The sequence below is a fragment of the Vigna unguiculata genome, chromosome 4, assembly GCF_004118075.2.
Source record: "Vigna unguiculata cultivar IT97K-499-35 chromosome 4, ASM411807v1, whole genome shotgun sequence".
NCBI lineage: Eukaryota > Viridiplantae > Streptophyta > Magnoliopsida > Fabales > Fabaceae > Vigna > Vigna unguiculata.
Window position 1 is genome coordinate 40,472,408 of NC_040282.1, and position 21,233 is coordinate 40,493,640.

Below are 21,233 nucleotides of genomic sequence, written 5' to 3' on the forward strand. Positions count from 1 at the left end.
GACTCTTTAGAGTCTCAGGATGCAATCCTTACCTTGAATCCTTACCAAATTATATAGATGGGGCACCACCATGGACACCCACTAACAGGGGCCATGAAATTACGTCCCGACCACTGAAGCACAACCCTGAAATCTCACCTAGAAATTTCAAGGAATTACGTACTGACCACATACTATACATATTCAAACAAACAGTAATATTTATCATGCTTATAAATCTCATGCCAACCTTTATAATCCATCCTTATACATGCTCCATGTTGAATCCATTCCAAATCATCCTTCCCAATTCATGAATATAGAAATGTAATTCATACCGACACCATGCCACTTTGATTACCAACCATCTCATACAAGTCACATGCCAAGGTCATGTTAAACTTATCAATCACAGACCTTAAACCATTCTACTCATACCCATTCGCCCAATTCATGCTTTTAAAAGTAATTGAATCAATCCACAAGTTCAAGTTAAAGTAAGGAATTATAATTCTGCAGCAATTCTCGCTTAAGCTAGACTGATCTCGCTTAAGCTAGACTGGTCTCGCTTAAGCTAGAAATTCTCGCTTAAGCTAGACTGATCTCGCTTAAGCTAGAAATTCTCGCTTAAGCGAGACTGATCTCGCTTAAGCTAAAATCCCTCGCTTAAGCTAAACTGACAGCTTTTTAATGATTTCAACATGTAAAAATACAAAATCCCAAACATAAAAAAATTTAAGAAAACACAAGCACGTTGTATAAAACGTTGACATCATATTTCATGCTTTAAAAGAGTAAACAAATCAATTATGGGAGCATACAAGCATTTAACAATTGTCAATCTCGCTCAAGCTAAGGAGCTCTCGCTCAGGCAACAAGGTCTCTCGCTCAAGCGAAAAACTTTCGCTTAAGCGAGATTGAAAACAAAGAGTACTTCGAGTTCTCGCTCAAGCTATCTCATCTCGCTCAAGCGAGAGGCCTTCGCTCAGGCGAGCACTCGAAAATAAAAGGGTGCGAGTTACTGTCATTCTCGCTTAGGCAAGAGTTCCTCGCTTATGCGAGAGCTTCCCGTTTGGGCGAGAAACAACTCGCTTAGGCGAGCATAACAGATCTCACCTGCTCTCACGCATGCAAAGCCAAAAATCCATCTAGAAACAATACACCGATTATTTTCACACCATCAAAAGCACATCAAATTATCAAGAGCACCCAACAGAAACAAAAAGACACATTATTTATAAAAGCATGAAAAATCCTAGCTTCCCTCACCTGGATAGATGCTAGTGGAAAGCACAGACACCTACGACAACGAACCCAACAACTTTAGGAGCATACTCAAGAGGTGGAGCAGAGAATGAGGTTGAGCTTACTTGAATCTGAATGAGCTTCGAGCCCTAGCAGAGCACTGTTTGAGGGGAAAAGAGGAGTAAGATGACTGAGTTTTGCAAAATGGGCAGAACATGAGAGGGTTAGGCTGGTTTAGGGGTTTTGGGATGTCTTATGGGCCAGCCTTAGGCCCAACTGACTAAGAGAGGCCCTTAAATTTTAGGACAAAATCAAAGTGGGTCTTACAGAATTTTTATAATAATATTTGTAAAATTACGAAATAAAATTATATTTATTGTTATTTGTAAAATTGGACTAATTGTATTTGATTTTTTAATATTATTGTTGCATTAATTTTTGTTTTATGTATGTATATTTATTATGGATTCATTGTGGACCAAGGTCGATCTTCCATCTATGGATTCATTGAACCTCAAATCATTCAACCTTCGGGAAACTCACATGACCACATCAAACTTTATTTGCAAACATGGATGGTTGAGTCAAATAGAGAGATCTACTTTGCGCCATACATTGATGCGTATGTGTTTTTGCTAGTAATATTTTATGAAGCATTATTAATTATTTCTGCTAAGTACTTGTGATTGATGGTAGGTATCATTGGCAACTATGTGTCATCATTCCAAGACAATGCACGATTGTATGGTTTTATTTATGCCATAGGAAGATTCCACCTGCTTTGAAAAACATGTTACAAGAGTAAGTATTAATATTTTTCAATCCTAACCTATGTATCTACTTAGTTATAAAAACTAACATATGTTTTATGTTTCCAAAATTTCATTAGAATTGTTAGTAAGCCTAGAGGCCAACAACTTAAAGTATTATATCCAAAGGTTAGAACTCATTTAGTTTAAAGTTATTAATTTTTGTATGTCAACTTATTATGACTTTGATATGTGTTTATTTTATTTGTAATGTTTAGTGTAACAAACAAGAAGATTCATGAGAATTGTGTATATTAATTTAGAATATATGTTGAAACTTAAGTGTTATTAGATATAATTCTAACTCCATAATTATGCTGAAATTATTATGAAACTGTTTTGGGAATCTGCTGATGTTGTGGTGTGGGAATGTTGTAAAAATAACCAAATTTAAAAAAAAAAAACAGAGCAGTTTGACGTCTAGTGGTGCTCTGACAGAAGTTATTTAACGTCTGAACTTACTATGGCCGACGTTATTTAACATCTGTCAGAGCCCAACAGAAGTTAAATTACTCTATTTTTTGACTCCATTTAGTGCGAAAATTGACATTTGCTGTTTTTGACTCCGATGTTGGATAACGTCAAACTCCTATTACCCCGATATTAAGTGACGTTTATGTTTGTGAGAACTAAATTAACTTACATTTTTTTTATTACATTCAAGAATTTTGGGTGCAATGCAATAACATTTCATATTCTCCACATCAATGAAGTAACTAACTCCTACTGTAATGTTGCTTCCTGCAGCTCACTTCCACTTCTTCCACATTTTTCCTCTCTCTTCTTCTTCTTTGCACTTTTTCCCTCTTCAATTCCCCATAACCAAAACCAAATTCTTCAGTCGTTGTTCCGCAACCAACTATGAAACCGGATCCCGTGGCTCCTCCGCCATCGAACATATGGCGGAAAAGCTCCGCCGCCTCGGCATCACCGAATCGCCTACCTCCAACTCCTCCGGCGGCGAAATTCGCGTGCTGTTCCCTCACGAACTCCCGAAGCAGCGCGGGGAGGAAATGTTCGAGCCGAGTTGGAGCACGCCGCTGAACCCGGTGCCGGTCCCTGGGAGTGGCATCGCGGTGCTGAGCGCGAGGGAGGTGGAGAGGCGGAGAAAGCGGAGGAAAGAGGAATTAATGAGGCGGAAGGAGCCGTTGCCGACGCTGGCGGAGCTGAGCCTCCCGGACTCCGAGATTCGGCGGCTGACGACGCTAGGGTTTGCGGCGAGGCGGAAGGTGCGGCTTGCGAAGGCTGGCGTCACGGAGCGGATGGTGAACGTGATTCACGAGCTGTGGAAGCACACCGAGGTGGTGAGGGTCTTTTGTGAGGAGTTTTCTAGATTTGACATGAGAAGGACTCATGATGTGTTGGAGGTAAGTTAACAAACACAACTGCCACTTTTTGTATGGAATTTTTGTTTGTTTGTTTACACTGTTTTCTTTGGCTTCCATGGATACTCATTCCTGAAATTGGATTAAACTTTTCAATAAATTTCTTTATCAACACTATGTTTGAACAGAATCTAAGAAGAGGGAGGAACTAAGGTTTTTTTTTTTTTTTTATGTGGCAAAATCAATTTATGCAGTTAGCCTTACAACTTTCGTAAAAACTATCTCAACTTTTTGGAGGTGCATAAATCAATTTTAGCTTGTGTGAAAGAAAAGAAGATTTATTTAAAATCAACTTACATACTTGTGAAACAGTCTCTCATTTGACCATTTTTTAAAAGTTTTGATGTATAAATTGATTTAATGTATGAAAAAATTCAATTTGTTTTGCCTTCTTCCGATACTGGGTGGATAAACCTATCTACAACACCCCGGCATAAGAAATTAAAAGGGTAAAATGAATAGGGTTTCTCATACAAACCAAAATCAACTTGTGCACTTCAGTGGAAGCTTTTTTAATTTAGTTTTGTAAAAGGCTAAGGGACATGAGTTGGTATTAAAAAAGCATAGCTTGTTTTACCTTCTTGTTTTCTTGTTCTGCAAGTTTTTATGGTGAAGTTTATTTAAACTAAGACTTTATTTTCTTATCCTACAGGAAGTGCTTCTTGAGAAATTTATTCAAATAGAATTTTAGTGCAGTGAAATTGAGATTTGGCTTTGTAAACGACACTTTTGTTTATCCTTTTTACTCAGTTAAAATCTAAGGAAAACTCTTCAGCTATGTAAGTAAATGTAGGAAAATCCCATGTGGTTCAGAACTCAACAATGCAGCTCTTGGAGTTGTTAAACGTTAGTGTTCATGAGTGAATATAGAAAAATCCCATGTGGTTCTAAACCCAGCAATGCAACTATTGAAGTTGTTAAACTATTAAGTAAGTATTCTGCCTGTGCACCAGTGAATAATTGACACCAATTTGCAGGGTTTGATTAAGTTCCGGGTCCTGGTTAAGTCTGTATATTTTTCCCCTATAAAATTACAACAGTGTTACTTTATTTTCAGGTTGTCTCTAGTTTACAAAGTATTGTTAAAGGAAATAAAATAAAAGGATTTGTTGCTTTTATTGTTACCCGGGCAAATTTTGAGTCAGGTGGCAAAGTGAAAATAAAGTGTTATATTTATATTTATAAGTTAAAGCATATAAAGTGAAGAGCTCTTTACCTCTCCCATCAATAACCTATAGTTGGAGAGCTATCTGCATTTTATCCTTTTTTCTCCAGTATGATATCATATTATGGTGCCCCTTGTATAAATGATTTGATTGTATCCTTTCTTTTTCTTTCATTGTCAGAGAAAAACTGGTGGCCTCGTTGTTTGGAGATCTGGAACTAAGGTAATACTGTACAGAGGGACTGATTATAAGTATCCTAACTTCCTATCAGATAAAGTTTCGAGACAAGACAACACTAGTGATGATGCTTCGCAACTTGTCAACAGCGATGATAAATATTTTTATAAAAGTGAGAGTCACTTATCTGAATCAAATTCAGCAGCATGTGCTCTGGAAAATTCAAATGCCAAAACAGCAAAACCTGCACTGATACTAGGTGTTGGTACTCCCAATAAAGTACGATTTCAACTGCCTGATGAGGCAGAGCTAGCTGAAGATACAGACTGCTTGCTAATGGGGCTTGGGCCAAGATTTACTGATTGGTGGGGAAGTGACCCTCTGCCTGTTGATGCTGATCTTCTGCCTGCCGTTGACCCTGGTTATAGAAAGCCTTTTCGTCTTCTTCCATATGGTGTGAATCCTAAACTAACAGCTGATGAAATGACCACTTTGAAGAGACTTGGCAGACCTCTACCTTGTCATTTTGCATTAGGTAAGTTTCTGCTACTTTTTCTTACCTGACCAAAATTAGGTTTAATTGCTTCTCTTCTTTTGTTTCACAGGGAGAAACAGAAACCTTCAAGGATTGGCTGCTGCAATTATTAAGCTTTGGGAAAGATGTGAGATAGCCAAGATTGCTGTGAAAAGAGGTGTGCAGAATACCAGCAGTAAAATAATGGCTGCAGAGTTAAAGGTCAGTTATTGTTTTCACTGTTAATTTTCAGATTTTATGAAATTTAGCGCATATAATATGAATAATTTCTTAGAATTTAGGTCGTATACTAGTCAATATATACTACATTTTAGTCGTATACTAGTCAATATGGTAATAAACCTCCTCCTTTGAGGTTGCAATTAAAGCAAACTTTAAAGAGGTCACATCTAAGGTGGGATTGATAGTGGTAACTGCAATTAAAGCTGGTTTTCAACACTCCCTCTCATGCTCAAGACGTTGCCTGGAGTCTGGCAAATGCAGTTGGCCCAACACCCTGGTACCATCTTAGAATATAAGTTTGAGCTTAACTTAACTCTACAAAATTAGTTTATAGGGTGAGATTTTGAATCTTATTTGTATATATCACTAGTCAATGTGGGACTAAACCGTGTTGGCCATATATTGAGAGTCTATGTGGGATTAAACCACCGCTCTTGAGATTGCAATTAAGACAACTCTCAAAGAGGCTCCAAGTAGTCATAAATTGTTAAATAGTTCTTTTAGTACTTGTGATTACTAAAGATTGTAATCACCTTGTGATGTTCTTTTATTTGGTGTAATTAAAATAAGTAAAATGTATCTTGTGAATAATTCTTAATGTTTTGATCTCTGCACGACTCTTGAGGACAGGAATAATAGACCTGAAGATTTGGAACTGATAGGGTTGGCTTTTTACTTATTTCTTTTCTCTTTTTCCTGAGATGAATAAAAAGACATAGATCCACTATCGTTTTTTAATTTAATATTACATCATTGGTATGCAAACTGTCAGAGGAACCTGTTAAACATAGGTTTTGTAGCAATAGTAACCACCTAAATTTTAATTGTAATTTGTAATATTTTTTATGGTTGATTTGAAAAGATTTAATTACATTTGAATCTTGTATAAAAATCAAAATGATATATATTATAAAAATATCTGCTTCTCTGCAGCGTCTGACAGGAGGAATTCTCCTTTCCCGGGATAGAGAATTTTTTGCTCTGTATCGAGGAAAGGACTACTTGTCAGCTACAATGTCTTCAGTCATTAAAAAGCGTGCGAAAAATAAAATGCACGAACCTAAGGCTAGAAACAGTTCATCTGCTAAAGTCACTCCAGAACAGAAAGGGGGAACCATAGAGTGTGATTCTGAAGTAAAGGTTAGGAACTTCCAGAAGGATACTAAACGACCAATGTTGACTAAGGCTGAGTTAGCTATCAAAAGAATTAGCATCAAATTGTCAATGGTACGATTTCATTAAAAAAAATCCAATTTGGTAGTTTTTAGATTTTCTTTTTGAGTTACAGATGGTATAGGTTTGACATACAGGCATTAGAAAAGAAAGCAAAGGCGGAAAAAATTCTAGCTGATCTGATAAATGCAGAGAGTCCCCGAGAACAAGAACTTGATAAAGAGGGTATTACTAAAGAAGAGAAATACATGCTGCGGAGGATTGGCTTGATGATGAAACCCTTCCTGTTACTAGGTGATTTGTGAAGATGATTTTTGAAGTTAACAACCATAGATAGTTGATTGTTCTAAATTTGGAAAAAATGCATGACATCTTTAAAGCTATTTAAAATACATGATAACAACTTTTTCTGATTATTCTCAGGTAGACGAGGAGTTTTTGATGGAACAGTAGAAAATATGCATCTTCATTGGAAGTATCGGGAGCTTGTGAAGATAATATGTAACGGAAGCCTGGAAGATGTTCATCAGATATCTTTGACCTTAGAGGCAGAAAGTGGTGGAATATTAGTGGCAGTAGAGAGAGTGAGAAAGGGCTTTGCAATCATTGTGTATCGTGGAAAGAATTATAGTGCCCCTCCTTGTCTGAGGGTTCGAAAGCTTTTAAATAAAAGGCAAGCTTTGAAGCGTTCTATAGAGGCACAGCGCCGTGAGGTAAAATAGTCATCTTCAACTTGTATTGGAGTAGGAGTAATTTGTTTCAACCTTCGTGAAAAATAAGAAGGATGGGGCAGATATTTATTGCCTGTTAGTTACACTACATGTAAAATTGTAACTATAGGTTGGTTTTTCACGAGCTTTCAGAAAATTATCTTTTCTGTAATTTTTTGTTTCAACATTTCATTTGTGAAAAATAAGGGTAGAATGGGGCTGAGATTTATTTGCCTATTACACATGTAAAATGATGACTGTAGGTTCTCTAGCACCAGCTTTCAGAAAAATAACCTTTTCTATCAATTTTTTTTAAATACCTGCGTAAAAAAGTAATGTTTATTTTATGTTGGATATGAAATTTGAAAAGCACTTTTTTTAGACCATATATATATATATGTGTGTGTGTGTGTGTTTTCTTTTTCGATGAAGGAATTGACTGCTGATCTTATATGATATTAACACCATCACCTTATTCCTTTTAACTCATTTCTTGCAGTCGTACAAGCGTCGTATTTTGATGCTAGAAAAGAAAATAAATGAACTGAAACTTCAGATGGTAAGTGGTCCACATTTTTAGTATTGTGTTGATGAAATATTTCTCCCCTTGATTTGGGTTATGTAATATGGAGTGTTCACCTGATTAGGTGGAAGGTAACGAGGCTAACAGTAAGCAGATAGTTGAAGCGTGGAGATTTGACATGGTAAACTATCTCATGATACTTCTTCAACTCTAATCTCCTTTCCACAGTACAAATACAATATTATTAGCATTTTTGTTACATCAGGCCAGACTATATGATCTTTTATAAATGTTTAGGGTTAACAGATAACATCAAACTTACGGGCCTTTTTCTTTTTATTCTATTTTTAGTGGAAATAAAGAGGAAGGATATGGTCCATGATAATTATAAGTATTTAGGGTTGACAGCTGACCTCTAACTTAAAGTGCCATTTCTTTTATGTCTTGGTGGTAATAGGAAGAAGGATATGTTGAGGAGATAAGATGGAAATACCAAATCTCCACTGTATATTTGAGGAAAAATATAAATGAAGCTTTTTTGAGGGTTCCATGTATACAAACACGTCTCCTTAAATTGTCATGAAGTAAGAGCGAAATATTTCCTTTGTTAGTTGTTTTTCTGCAAGATTGTAATGGTGTAATTTTACCCTTTCGGATGATAGAACACAGCAGCATGCAAAATCTCTCAACACCCAAACATGAAAAAAGTAAATTCGTTGTTTTATAGTCAAATGACTAAAACTAGAAGACACTCATTGTATGTGAAGGGATTAATTGTAAAATAATAGTAACTGACTATACTTTACGGTTTAATGAAATAAAAAAAAAGTGTTATATGGTACTGAATTGTGCTAAATTAATCCTTATGGGAATTATTGTGGCCATGATTTAAGCACATGATTTCAGAGAGTTGCTTATGTTGTAATGATGATGGTCGAAATGAAAAGTGATAACGGTATGGGAGTATTTGACTAGTAGAAGTTTAGTAAGAATTATTATTGCATTGTTGTTGCTGGTATTGGGTCTGTAAATAATATCTGAAATAGTTTATGGCACAATTCAAGGCTACAGACAAACAAGAAGCTTTTTCAAATTTCATAAATTGGAATTCTCCTAAAGAAGCATCTGTTGACAATCAACAAGCAATACAGGAGCAGCCAGTTGAGCTGATTGATAGCGGTGGAATTAATCAAGGTGAACAAGATAATTCTGTCAGTTGGAAATCTCCTAGAGAAGCTTCTGTTGACAATCAACAAGCAATACAGGAGCAGCCAATTGAGCTGATTGATAGTGGTGAATCGCATCAAAGCGAACAAGAAAATTCTATAAATTGGAATTCTCCTACAGAAGCTTCCGTTGACAATCAACAAGCACTACAAGAGCAGCCGATTGAGCTTATTGATGGATGTGGAGCTCATCATGGTGTACCAAAACATTCCATAAATTGGAATTCTCCTAAAGAAGTTTCTCTTGAAAATCTACAAGTAATACAGGAGTACTCTGTTCAGCTTATTAATGGACTTGGAGCTCGCCAAGATGAACCAAAAAATTCCATAAATTGGAATTCGCCTAAAGAAGCTTCTGTTGACAATCTAGAAGGAATACATGATCAGCCAGATGAGCTGATCGATAGTAGTGGAGCTCATCAAGGTGAACCAGAAAATTTCACTAGTTGGAATTCTTCAATAAAAGCTTCCATTAGCAATCTGCAAGCAGTACAGCACAAACCAGTTGAGCTGATTGATGGGAGTGGAGCTCGACGAGATGAACCAGAATCCTGGCCTAGTTTAATTCACAAGGAAACACAAGTAAGCACAGCTTATAGATTAAAATTGAACTGTTGACAGCAATTATCATTTGACTTGTTTTTAGCTTATTTCTTTCTTAGTTATTGATTTGGTAAAATTATCGAGGATTTCAGTTGGATGAAATGAGTGATTCTGATAATGAGCATTGCATCTCCAATAGCAAGGCAATGGAGCCATCATCATCGTCATCATCAAAAAATGATCCTGAACCATCAGTTCCAGTGATAAATATGAGTTTCCCTTCTAGATCTCTGCATCTTTCAACCAAAGAGAGGCTTCTTCTACGGAAGCAGGCCTTAAAGATGAAGCAACCTGTTGTTGTCATAGGTATTGTTTTCAGCTATACTTTCATTTTGCCAATATTGATTGTTCTAGGTTGTCAGGCGAGGTGGGGGCGATGTTCCGCCTTAGTGACATAAACTAGTTTTAGCAGTGACCGACTAGCTCTAGGTTTTGGTCTTTGTTAAATCGTTACAATAAAGAATTGACAAAAACTGTTCGCGTTTCCTTTCTTACTTCAATTGATGTCAACATCTTGAAAAAAAATCATTCTGGATGATGTATTAATTACTTTTTCTCCACTAGGCTCTGGAACTGCTACCTACTGTTGTATTTCTTTTGTATTTTCCTGCAATTATGCTAATTGGGAGGAATCATCTCATCTTCTCTCTCTTTCTATGGCCATACAATTCTCAGGAAAGAGCAATATTGTGTCTTCTGTTGTGCAAGCAATTAAACTTCATTTTGAACAGTACCCTCTTGCTATAGTTAATGTCAAAGGAAGGTCAAAAGAAACCACAGTTCAGGAGCTGGTGTTCAAGCTAGAGGTGCGCATGCTTAGAATTCCTTCGTCTTCCTCATCTCTTCTTAAATCTTTCTTCCTTACCTCGAGCAATAAATACTCTCTCCATGCTAACTTTTTCTTTTCTCTGTTATTCTTGCAGCAAGAAACAGGTTCCCTTCTAGTCTCTCGGGAGCCTAGTAACATCATACTATATAGGGGTTGGCCAGCAGATGAACCAATCAATGCAAAAAATGTTAATAAAATGAGTAAAGATAGAAGGATAACATCCAATGTCTCCACTGGGTATACACACAGGAGCAGGAACACGAAAAGAAGAATAAGTATGATAGGGAGAAGAAGAATTGGTACTAGGATAGGGAAAAGAAGTATTGGTAGGACAAGCTCTAGGTCAAATTTTAATTTTAGGAGAAACTCTTCCCCCATCTTTAGCCCTAGTTCGTAACACCATAATTTAGTAATGTTATGTCAGGGAAAATTTGGGGGTGATTGAAGGGTACTGAAATTTTTAGTGGGAAGAACACCCAGCAAGAACCGAAAAAGAAATACTATAGGAAAGAAGCCTCCACTAATTTTGAAGCCTTCCTTCACTCCTCAAAGTGCATAGTTTTTTGTTTGTCAAACGTGTTTTTTCTCTGGGACTCAACTCACATGTCTCATCACATCTCCGTCCCAGGTACAAAGTCATAATACTCAATATACTTGAATCATATTTGGGCAATAAAAGAAGAAAAAAAAATGTATAAATATGAAATATGTAACTGTCTAAAAAAACATAAAGGGATGAATGCACATTTAAAAGTTACATAGAATATGAAGATTGCATTTGTAAAACCAAGGGAGGTGAATGTTATCTAGGATAATCTTATGAAAAATAATTACAATTTTTCCTGGTAAAATGAACATTGAGTGGAAATGAAAGAAAAATATTTTTTTTTACATTTAAATTAGGTAAAAGAAATATTAGGTGATAGCAATAAAAACAATTTTAGAAGCATAAAAAGTATTTTATTCAATTTTATTTACTTTTATATTATTATTTAATATTTCTTGTTAAAATTTAGTTGAAGTATCCAATTATATTAAAAAAGACCATTTATAGTTGAGATTAGTGTTCGTAAAAGGGAAATTTTTAAAACGTTTTGCCTTAACTAGTGTCATCCATTTTTAAATTAAAAGAAATATAACAAATTATGTTAAAATTCCATATTAAAAGTAAAATAAATCAAATCAAATGATGAAATTAAAAAGGACGAGGGTGAAAATAAGTAAAAGAGAACAAAAAAATGAGAAGATTTTTAAGATACTTGGATTAGTAAAAAAAAAAAGGGATTAATATAAATATATAATCTTTTTATCAATTTTATTATTTTCTCTCTTTCCTTTTCTATTTTTTTTTCAATATATTTATTTTCTTTGTGTTTTTTTTCTTTCAACCCTTCTACTTTAATTCCTTCCAAAGAAAAAAAAAATCGCCTCTCAAATGAAGTAGATATTTAGTATATATATTTTTTTCTTAAGAAAAGAAGATAAAGGAAAATGGAACTGCCTTTCTAATTATTAATAAGGGTGGCAAACCATAAACTCATTTCAAAGCAATTTTAACTTGACTTGATAGCCTTCAAATAGAGACTAGATAAATATTATGGATGAAATAGAAACGAGTAAAAATATGTGAAAAATAATATATATATATATATATATATATATATATATATATATATATATATATATATTAAGTGCTAATTGATGACAAATAAAGAAAAAGAAAGAGAGAGTGAGAAAAAAATAGATGGTAAATAGTATTGATAAATCTTGCCTTCTCCTAAGATACATTGTAGTATTTTCATACATTATTTACCATGTGCAAAACCCATTATTAAATATTTCTATAACTCCATAACCTTCTTAGTTAGTTGTAAACGCGACTCCCAATCGTATATTATAACTAAATACATTCGTGGAAAAGAAAAAAAAAACTTTAAAAAACTTTAAAAAACCTTCAAATTTGAAGATAATTAATCTCATAAATTTACGTATAGTAATTTATAAAATTGAAACAATCGTATATATCTTGTTTTTTAGGATGGAAAGTTGATATTTATTGAAACACCATATAAAGTATCGTTATCCATGTCTATGTGCATGGAGTAACTCTCTGCTTCTCTCAAATGTTGCTTCCTGCAACTCACTTCCACTTCCACTTCCACTTCCAATCCTTTCCTTCTTCTTCTTATTCTTCTTCCTCTTCTTCATATTCATTTTCTTCATCACTGCACATATTCCCTCTTCATTTCCCCAAACCCAAACTCAAATTCCTCATTCGTTGCTCCCACTCCGAAGCCGAAACCCTCCCTGACTCTGCCATTCAGCGAATAGCCGACAAGCTCCGCAGCCTTGGCATCGACGACCAGTCCTCCTCTTCTCTTCCCGCTACAGCCTCTGGCGCCGGCGAGATCTTCGTACCGCTTCCGGAGAACCTGCCGAAGCGGCGCGTCGGGCACACGATCGACCCGAGCTGGGCGAAGCAGGAGGAGCGGGTGCCGACGCTGGCGGAGCTGAGCCTGCCAAATGCGGAGATAAAGCGGCTGACGACGGTGGGGTTGAGGATAAGGCAGAAGCTGCGGGTGGGGAAGGCGGGGATCACGGAAGGGATCGTGAACGGGATTCATGAACGGTGGAGGAATTCAGAGGTCGTGAGAATCGCGTGCGATGATCTCTCTAGATTTAACATGAAAAGGACTCATGACTTGTTGGAGGTATGTAAACAAAGCAAAACAAAAACCCCATTGTTTCTGCTATTTGTTCACAATTGCTAGCATTTCAAAGTACAACGCTACAGTGTGTTAGGGAGTAGTCTGCTATCATTTTTTCCTATTGTTTGCGCTCTATGGAAATAACACAAGTTTGGAGTTGAAAGCCCTGGACATGTCACTCAGAATTAAGAATTATAGTAGCTAGAATTTTGGCTATATTTGGATAATATTTTTCAGAAACACTTGCAGGGGAACAAAATAGTAGCTGGAATTTTTTTCTTTGTTTTGGTAAATTTCTGGGTAAGCACTTATCGGTGAAAGAAATAGTAGGTAGAGTTTTGGTTGTGTGGATAAATTTCTCTAGATGTACTTATTAGATGAAAAAAAAAAAAAGATGAATTGAGTTTCTCTCATAAGTTAAATTCAAATTATAGCATGTTTGGTTGGACGTCATCAACCATTGACGCACGGCGCTCTGAAGTATTTCAATCTTGTTTCTACTATCTTTTTAGCATTTTAATGTGTTCATCTAATTGTACGTGTAACACAATATTCCATAAACCAAAGATACTCGTAAAATGGCAAAAACATAATTTTGGTTTTTTCCCTGATCCTGTTTTCTTTGCAAATTCTAGAAACGGATATAAACTAAAAATATGTCATTTATAATTATTAGTGAAAACTTATGAAATTAAAATTGAAAATAGAAAATAAACCTAACCTTACCATAGAGGGGCTATCTACATTTTATCCTTTTATGTACTTCAATGTGATTTCAGTGCCCCTTGTGTAACTATGTGATTGTCGCTGTCAGAGAAAAACTGGAGGCCTTGTTGTTTGGAGATCTGGAAGTAAGATAATATTATACAGAGGGCCTGATTATAAGTACCCTTACTTCCTATCTGATAAAGTTTTGAGAGATGACCAAAGTGGTGATGCTTTGCAACATCATATGGATGAGAATGATAAAGGTTGGGATAAAAGAGAGACCCACTTGTCTGAAAATAATTCAGTGACATACACTAGGCAAAGCTTAAATGCCCAAACGGCAAAACCAGCTTTGATACAAGGTGTTGGGACTCCCAGAAAAGTAAGATTTCAACTGCCAGGTGAGGCGGAGCTTGCTAAAGATGCAGACTACTTGTTAACAGGGATTGGGCCACGCTTTTTTGATTGGTGGGGATATGATCCTCTGCCTGTTGATGCTGATCTTCTACCAGCTGTTATTCCTGGATATAGAAAGCCTTTTCGCCTTCTTCCATATGGTGTGAAGCCGAAACTGACAGATGATGAAATGACCACAATGAGAAGGCTTGGCAAACATTTACCATGTCATTTTGCACTAGGTGAGTTTGCCTTACTTATTCTTATCTGACCAAAATTGGATGTAATTGTTTTCTTGTTCTTTTGTTTCACAGGTAGAAACAGGAAACTACAAGGATTGGCTGTTGCAATTATTAAGATTTGGGAAAGATGTGAGATTGTCAAGATTGCTATAAAGAGAGGTGTGGAGAATACTGATGGCGAGGTAATGGCTGAAGAGATAAAGGTCAGTTTTTCTTTCTGATATTTTTCAAATATATGAAATTTGGCACTTAAGATTTAAACATTGTGGTAAATGAAAGTGTATGTTGTATTTATTGCTGTCAATCAACCACTATCATTCATTGATACCATATTGTAAATTATTCGAGGTGATGATTAGCAAGTATATTTCACCCTGGATGGTAATGAAATTTGCATATTTGCTGTCATTTTTATTTTCGTTCTGCTTCTCATACTTGAAAATTTATGACAAAAGTGGATGCCAGATATGTTTGCATTACATCAAATTGTATCGGATGTTTCCAATCATTGGTAAAATTTCGTAGGGCCTGAAAAGAAATTCCTAATTATGGTTGCTACAGCTTACAAGTACGAAATGACAATTAGACAGATTGTTTTAAAAAATTGTTTATTCATTCTCTCTTTTCCTTGTATAGTTTTTTCTTCATTGAGATTACTAGTCATAGTTTGGTGGAAAACATCTAGCATACTACGTTTAGAGTACTCTGATTGATGAGTGTGAGTCAAAATGGAATAATCAAAAGATCACGAGATGTCATATAGTATACTCTGTCAGAATGTAATTAATGATTAAAATTCAGGTTTTAATAGTAAGCTGAACCCAATACCACACAAAGAACACCTGCAACAAGCCAAGTTAGGCTTAAAGTCTGCTTCTTAATAAATTTAATCATAAAATTCTTATCAATTTTGACTTGTCTTGAGAACAGGAATGACAGCCCTGAAATCATGTTTAAAACTCATGTAGTTGACTTTTGTCCCAAGAGACGTACAGAAGAACTCAAAGATCCACTATCAGTTTTATATTGATTGTATTACTGATTTGACTGACTGTTAAGGCAGCTAGTTAAGGTTTTGTAGCAACATGGAACAGAAAACATTTTTTTTTTGGTAAATACTAGCTTGAGATAGTTGTTTTAAGAACTTAAATAAAACACAATCTTGTTCATGAGCAAAAACAGTATATAATACTTTATATCTCAACTTCAGTTCAATAAAAAGATATATTTCTCTGCAGTATCTGACTGGAGGTACTCTCCTTGCTCGGGATAAAGAATTCATTGTTTTCTATAGAGGAAAGGACTTCTTGCCAGCTGCAGTGTCATCAGCAATTGAACAACGGAGGAGTATTGGAATGTATAAGCTGAAAACTGGAAATAGTTTGTCAATTACAGATGCTCCAGATCTGAATTATGGAACCATAGAGTATGATTCCGAAGTGCAGGGTATGAACTTCCAGAAAGATACTAAACCCGGAATATTGACTGAGGCTGAGAAAACTACTAAAAGCACCAGCATAAAATTGTCAATGGTATGATTTAATTAACAAGCACCAATTTGCTCCTTTTCAACTGTTTTCTTTTAGAGTTAAAGATGGTATAGTCGCTTTCACATTCAGGCACTAGAAGAGAAAACAAAGGCTGAGAAACTTCTAGCAGAGCTGGAAAATGCAGAGAGCCCCCAAGAAGAAGAAATGAATAGAGAGGGTATTACTGAAGAAGAGAAATACATGTTGCGGAGGATTGGCTTGAAGATGGGTCCCTTCCTGTTACTAGGTGATTTTTGAAGATGACGTTTGAAATTCATAATCATAGTTATTTGATTGTACTGAAGTTGGACTGAATGACTGACTGAGACTTCTATACCTTTTTGAAGTACTTGACTTAGACAACTTCTTTCCTTGATTAATCCTCTCTTCTTTCTCAGGTAGACGGGGTGTTTTTGATGGAACGGTAGAAAATATGCATCTTCATTGGAAGTATCGAGAACTTGTGAAGATAATATGTAATAAATGCCTGGAAGATGTCCAACAGATAGCTCAGACCTTAGCGGCAGAAAGTGGTGGAATATTAATTGCAGTAGAAAGACTACGCAAGGGCCATGCAATCATTGTGTATCGTGGAAAGAATTATAGTCGGCCTGCAAGTTTGAGGCCTCGAACACTTTTAAATAAAAGAGAAGCATTGAAGCGCTCTAAGGAAGCACAGCGTCGCCAGGTAATGGTGTCATCATTAACTTGTATTTGCAGAGGAGTGTCATCTGTTTTCTACAACTTTTTTTGAAAAAGAGAAATGGAAGTTAAGGTGGGAGACATTTACTTACCAGTATATCGCATGTGAAATGATTATTCTAGTTTATAGATTGGTTTTCCATCACCTTTAATAAAACGGATCTTTTATATGTAATTTCTTTTGAGTAATTTTCTTTTGAAAAATGTTTTTGATGTAAAATTTGAGAAGTACTTATTTTTTTAACTTATACTATTTGAGCCGTTTTTCAGTGTTGTAAACATGATACTTTATTATAAGCATCAAACTCTAGCTTAAAACAAATGATTTGTTCTTTTTTCAATGCTTCAACTTTTTAAGAAGGGTTCATCTGAACATACTAAAATGTACAGTTGGTTCTCAACAGGTGAACACTACATGTGGTATAAGTCTTCAACCGTGTCACTCATTAGCCCCATCATTTGGAAAGGGTGTTGACTGCTAATCTTATATTTGCATAAATATCACAAACTTATTCCTTTGTCCTTGCTTCTTGCAGTCATTGAAGCTCCATGTTTTGAAGCTAGGTAGGAACATAGACAGATTGAAACTTCAAATGGTGAGTGGCCCTTGTTTTCTTTATTTTGTTCCTGCAATACATTTTTATTTCAATTAAGGAATATAGGTTATTCACGTTATTAGGCTCAAGATATGGAGGCAAACAGTCCGCAGACTCCTGTTGACAACCAACAAGCAATAAAGGAGCAACGAATTGAGCTGAGTGATAGTTATGGAGCTCATCAAGTTGAACCAGGAAATTCCATAAATTGGAATTCTCCTCATGAACCTTCTGTCGACAACCGACAAGCAATACAGGAGCAGTCAGTTGGGCTGGTTGATGGTGGTGGAGCTCTTAAAAGTGAAGCTGACAATTTCATAAATTGGAACCCTACCACAGAAACTTCTGTTGATAATCCACGAGCAATGCAAGGGCAGCCAGTTGAGCTGATAGATAATAGTGAAGCTCATCAAGGTGAACCAGAAATTTCTGCAAATTGGAAATTGCCTGAAGAAGCTCCTGTTGACAATCAAGAAGCAATACAGGATCAGCCTGTTGAGCTGGTTGATGGTGGTGGAGCTCTTAAAAGTGAGGCTGACAATTTCATAAATTGGAACCCTACCATAGAAACTTCTGTTGATAATCCACGAGCAATGCAGGGGCAGTCAGTTGAGCTGATAGATAATGGTGAAGCTCATCAAGGTGAACCAGAAATTTCTGCAAATTGGAATTTGCCTGAAGAAGCTCCTGTTGACAATCAGGAAGCAATACAGGATCAGCCTGTTGATCTGATTGATGGCGGTGGAGCTCATCAAGATAGACCAGTATACTGGCCTGGTGTGATTCCTAAAAATACAGTTGTAAGCACGTCACTTTGACTGATATCAAGGCTTCCTTTGATATTTTCTGAATTCTTGCTTCTTGTCTAAATATTAATTTGGTAATCTTGGACTTCAGTTAGATGGAGTTAGTGATTCTGTGGATGGCGTCTCAATTAACAAGGTAATGGAATCATCAGTCATATCATCGAAGAGTGATGCTGACCTATCAGCTCTGGTGAGAGATATGAGTTCAAATGAGTTACCTTCTGGATCTGTGTATCTTTCCAACAAAGAGAGACTTCTTCTGCGAAAGCAGGCACTAACTATGAAAAAGCGGTCTGTCCTTTCTGTAGGTATTGTTTTTGGCTTTATTTTCCTTTTGCCAATGTTGTTTGTTTGTTCTAGGTTGTCTCCACAGTGTCCAAGTCTAAGTTTATGCTATGCAGTCTTACTAAGATTTTTTTGTTTTGTAGCTCTATCTAGTGTGGCTTGCTACTTTCTCTTTTCTTTTTCTGCACTGGGGGGTTATTAATCACAGAAACTATAGCATGTTTCAGCGAAGATGGCTAACTAGCATTCTAGGTTTTGGTCCTTAAGTAGCGTTTGGCCTTGTTTTTGGTGGGGCTTCCCCTCTCCTTATGCTTGGTTGTGAGGATGGTGAGTATGTAATTAACATCCGTTGTTGTTTGGCGGAAGAGAAAGAGAAGAGGAATAATTTTAAAAAACAAGACATTGAACTATCTCGCACTTATTTTTGGTCATTCTTTTAATACCTTTTCGATTTCTCTTCAATCATACACTATTATACTTTATTTATCCCCTATTTCTATTTATTCATTTTATTTCTATCCAAACTTTTTCTCTCCTCTTGAACAAACAGAGCATAAAAGAAATTAGACCAATACAATGTTAAAGAAGCGATAGAAAATAAATGTAGCTTTAACATTTTTAATCAACAAAATTCAAAAACAGAAAGTTCCATAGAGAGCTAATTGGCGGAGCTTCTTGCTGAGAGGACAAGCTAGAAGGAGTACTTTAATTTTAATAATATCTTCGTTCTAGTTGATGTAAATTTTCAATTATTATCAATATCTTGAGTGGTCTTCATTGTAGATATATATTAAGTACTTTCTTTCCACGTGGATCTGGAGGCTGAAGTTGCTGTTTTATGCTTTGCCTTATCCCTTTTGTATTTTCCTGAAGTTATATTAGTTGGAAAGAATGTCTTAATCTCTTTATTGTTTTATGGCCGCAACTTCGTTTCAGGAAAGAGCAATAGTGTAACTGGTATTGCGAAAGCTATCAATGCTCACTTCCGGAAATACCCTCTTGCCGTAGTTAATGTCAAAGGAAGGGCAAAAGGGACCTCAGTTCAGGAGGTGGTGTCCAAGCTAGAGGTTCACACACTGAAAAAATTCCTTCCCTTTTTCTCATCTCTTCCTCATTGAATTTTCATTTCATGTGTTAGGCTAACATCATTCTCTAAATCCCTGAAATTTGTTTTCTCTATTATTCTTGCAGCAAGCAACAGGTGCCGTTCTGGTCTCTCAGGAGCTTCACAAAGTCATACTGTACAGGGGTTGGGGGGAAGGAGAGCAACCTAGCACTGCTATAAATGTTAACAAACTGGGTCAAGAGGGAGCGGCAAAGCCCAGTGTCTCTCCTGAGCTCTGGGAAGCTATCAGAATTGAATGCGGATTGCAGTAACTAACATAACATTGCTGCTCATTACTGATAAAAAACATTGCCAATTTTCTCATCAACACAACACTAGGGTTTATAGAGATAGATCTACTTAGTCCAAATAACATGGGAATTGGTGGAAAAGAAATAGGAAATACACAAAAGGGAGAGGTTAAGTGTCTAAACTTCTGTCTGTATAAACTCATGTAATGGCTCCCTGATCAATTCAACCATGGATAGGTAAGTGTAGAAGTCCGTGATCAACAATCAAAGTCAATTATGGCGATGTGGCAAGTGACGTTGGATAGTTGATGTGGGCAGAGTGTTGAATGTTAGTAATGTGGTAGGTGACTAGGCAAAGCAGGTGCCGTCTTTGATTGATGATTGGACGTGACACAAGTTTTGCATTTGTAAGAATGTACGTGATCAGATAGTCATAAAATTTTGTGTCTTAACATATTAAATGTTCTAAACAATGTGTTTTCTGTCGCGAGGGTGAATATAAATTCAAGTTGATCAGATTTCCTTTTACACTCTAAAAATCTTGGATAACACCTTTTTCATTCTGAAATAGATATTTCGGAATGTCTTTTTCAGGATTTAGGGTTGGACTCTACTCATTTCCGGAGTGAAAGTGCTGGACTCAATATTTTCTCTTTTTCAAAATTCTCCTAAAAGGTATCATTTCTATTGCTATGCTCTTTGAGAAAGTGCAAATACAGACTGCAAAGTGAATGCACCAAACTGGAATTGAATGTTGATTCATACATCATTTTCTTATGTAATTAGATGTTAATTGATACGTCATTCTCTTATTCATATAACTTCTTTTACAGACATTTATGTGGCAACTAATTAAGGATTCCAATTCATCATTTAAATAAGGATTATCATGTCATATAAATAAAATGTTAGTTGATACATTATTTTCTAAGTTTATAACTTCTTTTACATCTCTTGTCACTTCAAAAGTTTCTCTCAACAGTTACATGAATTATTCATATTATTTTACTTTTTTATAAACACGTATATGTACTTGAAAAAAAATAAAGTTTTCTTGGTACATCATTTTATAGCTCTTGACACATTAAACAAGATTAATCATGATAATTTAGTAACTAATTTCACTGTAACAAAGTCATATATCATGATAAAACTTATTTATATGATGAATTTATAATCCTCTATTTGTTGGTATATAGAAGTATGTCTTAGGGTGGGTGGCTAGAGGATGAAAAGGCAATGGTTGACTCTCACAGCATACTATTATACAAATTGAGATAAAATAATCATTCTTTTTTTTATTATAAATTAGTTATCAGTAAG

At 35.8% G+C, this 21,233-nt stretch overlaps 2 protein-coding genes across 6 annotated transcripts; both read left to right on the forward strand.

Annotated features, from left to right (window-relative positions):
• Window positions 1-2,704: 2,704 nt before the first annotated feature.
• Window positions 2,705-11,336, forward strand: LOC114181866 (CRM-domain containing factor CFM2, chloroplastic-like). Its single transcript, XM_028068476.1, has 12 exons — window positions 2,705-3,400; window positions 4,765-5,296; window positions 5,367-5,497; window positions 6,452-6,745; window positions 6,829-6,985; window positions 7,115-7,404; window positions 7,901-7,960; window positions 8,049-8,105; window positions 8,989-9,732; window positions 9,846-10,059; window positions 10,429-10,559; window positions 10,677-11,336. The coding sequence occupies exons 1-12, from the start codon at window positions 2,765-2,767 to the stop codon at window positions 10,977-10,979; spliced, it is 3,549 nt and encodes a 1,182-aa protein (XP_027924277.1). The 5' UTR covers window positions 2,705-2,764; the 3' UTR covers window positions 10,980-11,336.
• Window positions 11,337-12,591: 1,255 nt separating this feature from the next.
• Window positions 12,592-20,746, forward strand: LOC114181833 (CRM-domain containing factor CFM2, chloroplastic-like). 5 transcript variants are annotated; one of them, XR_003603939.1, is made up of 12 exons: window positions 12,600-13,293; window positions 14,105-14,636; window positions 14,709-14,839; window positions 15,875-16,168; window positions 16,256-16,412; window positions 16,564-16,853; window positions 17,404-17,463; window positions 17,547-18,263; window positions 18,361-18,577; window positions 19,491-19,621; window positions 19,746-20,325; window positions 20,482-20,746. XR_003603939.1 is itself a non-coding variant. In XM_028068426.1 (11 exons), exons 1-11 carry the CDS (start codon window positions 12,706-12,708, stop codon window positions 19,929-19,931), a joined length of 3,303 nt encoding a protein of 1,100 aa, XP_027924227.1. In that variant the 5' UTR covers window positions 12,600-12,705; the 3' UTR covers window positions 19,932-20,426. The 5 variants fall into 5 exon arrangements, 2 of the variants coding, with proteins under 2 accessions (XP_027924227.1, XP_027924229.1); XR_003603938.1 differs by having other exon boundaries at window positions 20,505-20,746; XR_003603940.1 differs by lacking the exon at window positions 20,482-20,746 and having other exon boundaries at window positions 12,592-13,293; window positions 18,361-18,573; window positions 19,746-20,426.
• Window positions 20,747-21,233: the final 487 nt, after the last annotated feature.

Coding starts and splice junctions, on each gene's coding strand:
- LOC114181833 (XM_028068426.1), top strand. CDS start 12,706: ATGTTGCTTCCTGCAACTCACTTCCACTTCCACTTCCACTTCCAATCC. Junction 16,169..16,255: donor CCAGCATAAAATTGTCAATG/GTATGATTTAAT, acceptor TTTCACATTCAG/GCACTAGAAGAGAAAACAAA. Junction 18,578..19,490: donor GCGGTCTGTCCTTTCTGTAG/GTATTGTTTTTG, acceptor ACTTCGTTTCAG/GAAAGAGCAATAGTGTAACT.
- LOC114181866 (XM_028068476.1), top strand. CDS start 2,765: ATGTTGCTTCCTGCAGCTCACTTCCACTTCTTCCACATTTTTCCTCTC. Junction 3,401..4,764: donor GGACTCATGATGTGTTGGAG/GTAAGTTAACAA, acceptor TTTCATTGTCAG/AGAAAAACTGGTGGCCTCGT. Junction 8,106..8,988: donor AAGCGTGGAGATTTGACATG/GTAAACTATCTC, acceptor GCACAATTCAAG/GCTACAGACAAACAAGAAGC.